Source organism: Chenopodium quinoa, unplaced genomic scaffold (assembly GCF_001683475.1).
Source record: "Chenopodium quinoa cultivar QQ74 unplaced genomic scaffold, ASM168347v1, whole genome shotgun sequence".
NCBI classification, from domain to species: domain Eukaryota; kingdom Viridiplantae; phylum Streptophyta; class Magnoliopsida; order Caryophyllales; family Amaranthaceae; genus Chenopodium; species Chenopodium quinoa.
This window is the reverse complement of record NW_018744128.1, coordinates 1,429,117-1,438,406: the sequence shown is the minus strand read 5'-3', so window position 1 is coordinate 1,438,406 and position 9,290 is coordinate 1,429,117. Positions and strand designations below refer to the sequence as shown.

At 37.7% G+C, this 9,290-nt stretch overlaps 1 protein-coding gene across 5 annotated transcripts; it reads right to left on the bottom strand.

Moving 5' to 3' along the window:
- On the bottom strand, positions 1–7,151 carry LOC110692753. Of its 5 annotated transcripts, XM_021869820.1 has the most exons (5): positions 6,357–7,147; positions 5,349–5,475; positions 3,722–5,240; positions 2,851–3,469; positions 1–2,685 (listed from the first exon to the last, which is right to left on the bottom strand). In XM_021869820.1, the coding sequence occupies exons 2-5, from the start codon at positions 5,370–5,372 to the stop codon at positions 1,338–1,340; spliced, it is 3,510 nt and encodes a 1,169-aa protein (XP_021725512.1). In that variant the 5' UTR covers positions 5,373–5,475; positions 6,357–7,147; the 3' UTR covers positions 1–1,337. The 5 variants fall into 5 exon arrangements, with proteins under 5 accessions (XP_021725512.1, XP_021725508.1, XP_021725510.1 ...); XM_021869816.1 differs by having other exon boundaries at positions 2,851–5,240; positions 6,357–7,151; XM_021869818.1 differs by having other exon boundaries at positions 2,851–5,240; positions 5,349–5,465; positions 6,357–7,151.
- Positions 7,152–9,290: the final 2,139 nt, after the last annotated feature.

The window sequence follows — 9,290 nt, the reverse complement described above, 5'->3', positions numbered from 1 at the left end:
AGCAATCAGAATTTAGCTTTTTGCCATCAAGGTGTTGCAAGGTTCCAGATATTAGACTAACCACAGGGTATTAAGTGATTAAAGTAATACAACAAAGAACAGAGCTCTCACCTTTATCTCAGGCAAGAAAGTGTATATGAACAGGTTCACAGCAATGTACAAGCTTCCTAGTCTCACTAGTGTAATTCACACATAGCAACTGGCATAAATTCCTTCAAGCATTACCTTGCCAAGAATTATGATAAAAGTGATAGCTTTGCAAACTTCAGCAGACAGGCAACATGCAAGACCCCAATCTCTTTGTGGAACTTTTGATAGCCAGCAATACACATCATAAGCTCAAAGTACAATACACATCATAAGCTCAAAGTGCGAATAAATGCTCTGCCCAAAACACCAACTGCGAATTTCTCAATATTGCATATTTGTGCCGGATAAGCAACATGCCTTAAGCCATGAAAGAAAATACGTCCTGTAATAGCTAAATTCCAACTGATAACAGCAGGCCATAAAGCCCTATAAAAGGTTGTCTCCGCCATATTTCAACTCATCAACGCCTACACTCAACATCACCTGGCAATGAATATAATAACAAAAAGCACTACACAACATGTCAGAATAACTGATCAATGTATAATATCTCTGAAGACAACACGTGTGACGGACTTCTTGCTAAGTTTGTTCTTGCCAAGCCCCTCCAGTCATCTTTGACAGCAGTAAATTCAAAGGGAAGAAAAAAACAATCAGAAATCAGGAAAATGTAAATCAAGATGAGCCCCCAAAAATCTCATTGATTCAACCCTACAGCAATAACGTCAAGAGTTACATGTGCAGAAAATGCCAAGATAAAGATGACATTCAATGAGAAAATGGTATCTGGATTCAATCCTAGACCCACCTAACTTTTTGTCGAGGGCCAATGTAGACTAATAAAAAGCGCCCCAACAAAAATTTGCAGGCATACTCTATCCAGCGGGATAACATCAAGAAGATAAAAAAGAGATTAAATAATTTCCAGTGATCTTTAGAAACCGAACGAAGAACAAAACCACAGGTCAAAGCAACGAAGGAACAACTCTCTTTGTAGCATCATCACCAAAATAATTCTGCACACCAACTGAAAGTGGGTTGTCATCGAGTTTATCCTCTTGTCCTCACACAACTGGCTCCTCAACTTCCAATTCGTCCATCACAATCCCTTGTAACCCTGCTACCAAACTCTGGAGTATCCTGGAAAGTTTCATAAGATTCAATCTCTTTTCTGGATCCTCATTATCAGTGCGCCTCATGATATAAGGCTGACCATAGTGTTTTCGTCTGTCTTGATAATTCCCATATCAACATCCTCTATTGGACCCATTGGTGTCGGAAAACCTTCCAGCATAATTGGGTCGATATTGTTCCTCAGACTTAGAATTATGTGATGAATCCATGACATCAACCCCAAATTGCTTTGAATTAGGATTAAATCTTCCATCTCTTTCATATATGACAGAATGATTTTCCCCTCTAAACCTCCTTGGACCATCGCCAATGCGGCTGTCTATACCCCTTAACCCTCTGACCTGAAAACTTGAAACATCTCTATCCCGAAAACCATTAGTCATGGAAAAACTATCATTAATATCCTGATGCATTTTATTTGCCATGCCATCATCAAAGTTACACCTTGCAGGACGGAGAAGATTATATTGTTTCCTTCTTTCTCCAAAATTCTCCTCATATCTAACTCCTCTACTAGCATCATCCGGAAATCTATCTGAAATTCTATAATACCCATCAGGCTTAAGATTTCGTGGGGAATCTATTGCGTTACCTCTGTCATCCCTCAAGCGAATTCTCCCTGGTGATCTATCTGGGGCAGAGTTCCGCTGCTTGTAACCTAGCTCCCTAAAATGACCTGGTTCATCCTTCCGAGCAGAATTCCATCGGTTACAAAGAGGAGATCCGTGGCTTCTTGAAATTGACCTAAAGCCACCAGCATGGTCAGGCCCAGAACCAGGTTGTTGCTGTGGTGACCTTAGTCTTTGCATTCTGGCCTCAGGCCTAAAATTTGGAGATCTACTTCGGTGCTTAAAAAAGGTATTACCACCATTTCCAGCCTCCACTCTTCTCCTTGGAGAATTCCAAATTACAGGAGACCGACTTCTTGATCGAGATGGAGACTTCCTGCGAGAGTGATGTATATTTGACTGCCCTCTACCACCAAATGGAGAAATACTTCTCTCTCTGCGGGACAAAGTACGACAGTATTTTAAGGAGGACTGGAATGATTCATCTAGAGAAGGTCCACCAAACCTTCCCCTGCCTCCTCTGCTTTCAGAAAAAGGGCCATGCCTGAAGGATCTTCCCCGACCAAAAGCTGCTCTATCAGGGCTAAACTTCCTATCGGTATTATAACGAGAGTGAAATCCAGCACAAGGCTCTCCATCAGCACTAGCTCGATTTTTTGGAAGTTGTTGAGAATATGATGCATCATCTTGAGTGCCAACACATCCATGGTCATCTCTCTCCACACTAGCATCAACATCGAATTTTGAATGTCCGTGGATAACAGGTGAGTAATGCCTGAAACTTCTACGATTGTCTGATGAACCATCCCACCTACCACCTTGGCGTCCTCTACCTTGACTGTGAAATGAATACCGCGGCCTCTCAAACGATCTCATGGAGCCAAGCTCAAATCTATCAAAAAGACTTCAACATATTAGATCCAAGAAAGCTAGAAGAAATCACCTAACACGAGGAAATATAAGGAGTACAGCAAAGGGAAACAAAAGGAGGATGGGGGAGAAGGGAAGAGCAAGCAGTCATTGTAAAGCGTGCATATAACCAACACAGCACTGATACCTATTCTCCATTTTCTTGAAACGCTCCTCCCTATATGCATGATCACGAGAAACTGGACCTTCAATCTGTGACTGCAAGCCCCTTCTGAATGCTTTTTGTTCCACTCTAGTTTCATCACCTTGGCGATCCAGTCCATCAATATGACTTGGCATCCTATTCTTTCTCCTGATATCATCTATGCCTTGATTTCCTATATCTGAAAAGCTCTTGCTACTCTCAAGCAGCTCTTTTTGCTGAATTATTTCTGTTTTCTCTCCAGCATGACTCGATTTTATTTGGTTACCCTCATCACGTTCCCTATCATTCCCAACTGCTTTAGAAGCTACTTCAAAAACCTCTTTATCATTTTTACAATCATGAAAAGTGACGGCAGCAGCAGTTCCCAGTCTCTCGCTCTTTCTATCTTCATCTTGTCCAGACTCGGAGACATGGTCCTCACTTGAATTGGCCATATGCGTTTCTCTGTAGTTCGAAATAAAGTCTATATTTTCAGCTGCTCTATCACCAGCATCATATTCTTCCCAAGCATGTTCACTTGACTCCCTGAGCTCCCCATCTTCATATTGGGAATCATAACCCTCCTGGAGCTCACCAATAGCATCAGTGCCAACCACCAAAACTGGATAACATTGAACACCAACATCATTACTATGTTTAAGAGAACCTTCATAATCAGTATTGTCAGAATAATTAGAACAATTATCCAAGTTAATTTTGCAAGTCTCATGGTTGGAGAAATCACATGAATCCATGAGTATTACCGAGCAATTCTCAGAGGGATTCTTTATGGTTTCATTATTACTAACTATGTTTCCATCCTGAAGATGATTAAAATCCTTCAACTTAGTATCTAAAGCTAACGGAAGCTCACATCTTTTAGGCACAGAGTTGGATGCCTCAGTGTGTAAAGGGGCATTTTCATCTGATACAGCAACTTCAGCATGCTCTAGATGCTTTACTTCTTTCAGGTCAGCATTCTCTATTAAAGATTTTTCTTCATGATGAAAATTCTTATGTGTCTCCAAATCCTCTAGAACAGTGATATTTTGGTTAACCTTTGAGCTGGATGACACACACAAACTAATATAACTATCAGCAGACACAGCACCAAATGCAGCATCAGAAGCACAAGCATTTCCAAAATTCTGCAACTGACAGGATGCCACAACACCATCTGTTTTTAACCCCTCAATTACTGGCCGATAGCTTACACTATTATCATTCAAATCTAGAATCTTCACAGAAGCATCATCAACCTCATTTACAGTATAAGATGCTGACAATTGAGCAGTCTGATCAGGGGGAGCAGCAACTACTCCAACAGTAAGATCAACATTTTCATCACAGTGCATGCTTTTAGAGTCTTCAGCCATACAATTCACAACATTCAAGTTAAGGTTGGAGTTGGTTGATAGAGGCTTCTCGCCTAAGGATTGAGGCTGCTTCAGACTGAGGCAAGAATCTGTATCATAAGTGTCCTTGATATGAACTGAACTTTGATTTGCCGGTGATTTCTGTTCACCAGGGAGTAGGCAGCTTTTTGCAGCATGTAAAGTTACCAAATTTTCTCTTGAATCATGGGCTTTCAATTCCATATTTTCATTATGGTCGACTTTTCCAGCATCTTGAGAAATGTCATGAGCAACAACATTTTGAACTCCTGGATCATCAAAAGGCTGCTCCCAAGCATCCATCACTACATTCAAATCCCAATGCAACTTAACATCTCGGGAAGATTGTCTATGGTCCCACCCTTCATATTCATTTTTGCTGCATGAAACATCCGAAGAAAAGCCCAAGGAAACATCCTTCATTTTTCCAACAGCAACAACATTTTGAGATGAATTTACAGTAGTTGAGATAGATGCAAGCTCTACAACTGGCTCTGTGGATATACATAAGGATGTTGCTCCACTTGATATTTCAGACGAATTCATAACATCTTCCTTTAATAAACCCTTAGATAATGAAGGTGCTTCAGCATAAGTAGAAACTTCCGGCACTCGCTCCTGCACGGAAGACTCTTCAATGCCTGAACCATCCTCCGCATAACCACAATCTCTTCCCAAACTGCTACTGCAGGCAGCAGCTGCAAGTATTGATATACCATAGAAATCTTCATCTTCACCAAAGCTTTTGTTGGAATTGTCAGTTTTCTGAGGATCAATGCAATTTTTATTCTCAACAACCTGGCTCGAACTAATGTCAGAAGTTGGAGATTGCGGTTTGATTGAAACATCTTGACTTTTTGTTTGATCTGCAATTTCCTCCGAACATGGAGAATTGTAAACTGGCGGTGGTGACGGGGATCTTAAAAAGAATCTTCTCTTTTTAATAGGTACGTGCTCTTCCTTATTACTAAAGCGACAGCCTGATGCTAGTACTCCATGCTGCCAAAAGATTATTACAGGAGACTTAGGGAGCTATTTCTAAATATATTCGAAGGCTGATAAAACAACTGCTATGAACTCTTTGGGGGAAAAAAAATCACGACATACCTTTTTAGTCTCGGATACAGGCATTTTGAAACACTGAACTTGTGAAGGAATATAAAGTATAATCCTTGATGCTTTTAAATACTATCTTTCTGGCAAGTCTTGATGCACTCCGACTACCTTATAAAACCTTCAGACAGAATTAATTTTGAGAGAGACTGCTTTAAAATATCAAAATTGATGCTAGGTACATGACAAAAATGTTTTAGGTTACAATAAGAAATACAAGCAAGAGAAAACACAAAACATGTACACCCAAATGCAGACTAATCAATTTTATTCGATAGAAAGTTACTACACCAATCAGATTAATCATTCATCATCACAAGAAAACAAGCACCGAGCACAAAGATATATGGGCATCATCACCAGTATATCTTAAGGTTAAGGGAACATGGCCACACTTAGCACTCACAGTAGACATAATTGATGCCATAAAACACACTGGTTCCAAGAAGAAGGAAATCGCTAATAACTACATAAACATAAACACATAGGATAATTTGGTTCATGTAGTCGACCCCACTTATGGGATTAAGGCTTTGATTGATTAATTGATTGATTAAACTACATCTTTCAAGCAGAGCATAGAAGTATAGAAACAATCATGGTTCTTTGAAATAACAAAGATCCACCAGAAACACACATAACCGTAATCACAAATACATATAATGATACAATTCCGTCCAGATTTTACGAGGCCTAGTAATTCAAGCCTATAAACAGATCAAAGAAAGGAAACTATTATGATTTTATCAGACCAAAACAATAAAAATAAATCATCAATTATCATCCCCAGAAAACCTATTGTAGAGAAAAAAAAAAAAAAAAAAAAAAAAACCAAATCATTCAAACTTTTCATTCGAATCCAAGATACAAGCATAATTAAGGCAGGACCTCGACAATTAATTTCAATTATGATTGGTAATACATCAATCAAACACAACAATCAAAAACCCTAACAACAAACCGAAAACAGCAGCAATATAATTTAAATCAAACAAAACTTACTTTCAATACCTTGAGATTCAATCGAAAATATCACTCGATCTTCACCTTAACCACTCGATTCAATAGATCTTCCCAAAAAGAAAAACAACGATTAATTCAAAAGTTCCAGAAATTCTTCTGCATCATCATCAACATCGATTAACCAGAAACTTGAGTCCTCTCAATTATCAATAAACAACAGAAAATCTTCTATTCTCCAATAAAGATGGCGGCAATAAATAGGGTTTTTCTGAGATTCTGCTGCTTTATCGGTGCAAAATTCATCATTCCACTGAAAATCGACCCTTTTTTCTCTCTCAAAAATCAACAACGAAAAATAGCAGAAAAATCGAAGAAAAATACAGAAATAATTCTTAGTTCATCTTCAACCTTGAGCTTCTTTGTCGTTTTTTTCTTCAGTTTCTCTCTCTTCAAAGCCTCGAGAAGAGTCTTTTTTTTTCTTTTCTTTTCTTTTCTTTTTTTTTTTTTTTTTTTTTTCTGTTGGCTGCTTTGGTGGTGGAAGTGGAGGCTACTGCAGCTTCACCACGTATTTATTCTTCTGAATTTCTTTTTTCTTTTTTATTTTTTTGTTTTTAAGAAAATTTTTCGGTCAGGGATTACTTAGTTAAGGATTATTTAAGGAGTTTAGTCAGGAATTACTTAAGGAGTTCGGTCATGGGTTACTTGACGGTACAATCAGGGGTTACTTGGGAGGCTACTTAGTCAGGGTTTACTTAAGAGGTTACTCGGCCAAGGGTTACTTGAAGGGTCACTCGGTCAAGTTTAACTCAAGTAACCCTTACCGAGTAACTTGAGTAACTCCGACAACTCGAGTATTCCCTGACCGAGTAACTCGAGTAACCCCTAACCAAGAAACTCGAGTAATTCCTGATCGAATAACTTGAATAAACCCTGTCGCACGGTATAGCAGGCCGCAAACAAAAATTTGTAAATGTTAAAATATCAACGATGTGAATTTAATAATAAGACCCTGTTCAATTCACCTTAAAAAAATAATATTCAGTAAAAATATTTTAGTTCAATAAAAAAAAAATTAACAAAAATAAGTTCAGTTAAGCAAAAATCAGTAATTCTGAAGAAAAATATAATAGAGAGACAGTAAAATTAATTTAAATTCATTAAAAATAATTTCAATTTAGCAAAATAAGATGAAGTAAACGAGGCCTAGCTAAGTGTTATTGACAACATTTTTCGAAAAAAATAAGTAAATACTTCGTAGTTGTTTACATCAAAATCATAAAATCGCTATCACCTATCCTTGTTTATTATCTCTCCTCTCAATGGCTCTCATTGATGTTTAGTGTCACTTCAAACCCTATCCCCGAATTACACCACATGTCTTACCATCTTAACTACCAATAATTTATGCTCAATTGTAGAATACAAAATTGCATCTAAATTCAAAAACAAAAAACAAAAAAAAACACGTATTATTCTTTATATTCTCTTCAATATTCTACATTCCAAATTATTAATACTTCAAACACTTTATTATTTAAAAAAAAAAAAATTACTCAAAGTAACATTTCGGGGCAACGCCTGGGTGACACACTAGTTTACTTTAATAAGACATACAAAACAATGGGAGATTAAAAGAGTACAAATATTAGTTCAAAACTACTAATAATTTGTTTGAACTAATATGAGTATTAAGTAATCGACAAACATACAATGATGCTATAAATCCTATAATAATGAATACATTAAAGAGTTTATATGTTTTTATTTATTTTTTTGTACTCTATATGTTTAGAAATAACTATTCATGCCATGCCTTAGTTGCATCGCATGGCATGGCATGGCATGGCATGGCATGGCATGAGCCAACAGCATGGCACAGCACCATCCCTTTGCCAAGGTTTGTGAACAGGTTCCGATGGTTCAGGTATAGGTACTTGATTCCGAAGAGAATCCTGAAGGAAAGGAAGACCTAGTAAGTAGTAACCATTATGCAAGGTTCAAAAGCTGAGGCTGATATACGTAAAGTACAAAACATATTTACGGTGTATTTGGATTGAAGAAAATGGAGGGAAAGGAAGAGAAGAGAAATGTAGAGATGGGGTATCTTTCATTTGGATAACAAATGAGCAAGGAAGGAAATTGGAGGAAAAAGAAATGGAAGGATTAAATTGTAGGAAATTGATCCCTCCAACAATGGAGAGTTGTATTACCATGAACTCATTAACATGTCTTGCCATATAACAAACTCAAATGTCAAATTATATTCGTGTTATGTCTTTTTTTGACACATTTTTCGTGTTTAATTTGATAGTGGTTGTAGAATTCATATATTTACCTATAGAGTTTCAATTGTGGAAAAACAAAGGATGAACATTTACGCTTTGGTTGGATAGCAAAGAATGAAGGAAAAGAAGGGGAGGGAAAATGGAGGAAGGGAAGGGAAAAGAAAGGGAGGGGGAGGTGAGCTCCATTTTCCTTCTAAATCTCTCCAATTTTGGAGAGATTATGGTTATTATAGAGAAAGGGAAAATGGATCCCTCCCTCTCCTTCCCCCAATCTTTTACCCAAACAAGAGATTTTGTCCTCCTCCATTTCTTTTCTCTTCTTTTCCTTCCATTTCTTCCTATCCAAACAAAGTGTTAAGGCGTTGCTAGAAGTTTACGACTTTAAACACACGCTAACTTGAGAGTTGAGACTCACTTCCACAAGAGCCAGTAAATTCCGATTTTTGTCTTAGTTTTGTTGTCATAAATCTTATGTGCTCTCATTTTCAATTGCATCAAATAAATTCTTCCGGTGAACCCACAATGCACATCGGCGACTACGGGGATAGAACAAAAGAAATCGCCACATTTTGGCTTTCATGTTGCTGTATAGGACAATAGATCCATTCAAATCTGTCAAATCTTTGTTCGTTTAGGAGGCAATTCAAAGAAATGCCTAAGCAGTAGAAGCTAAAAGGCACAGTGTATC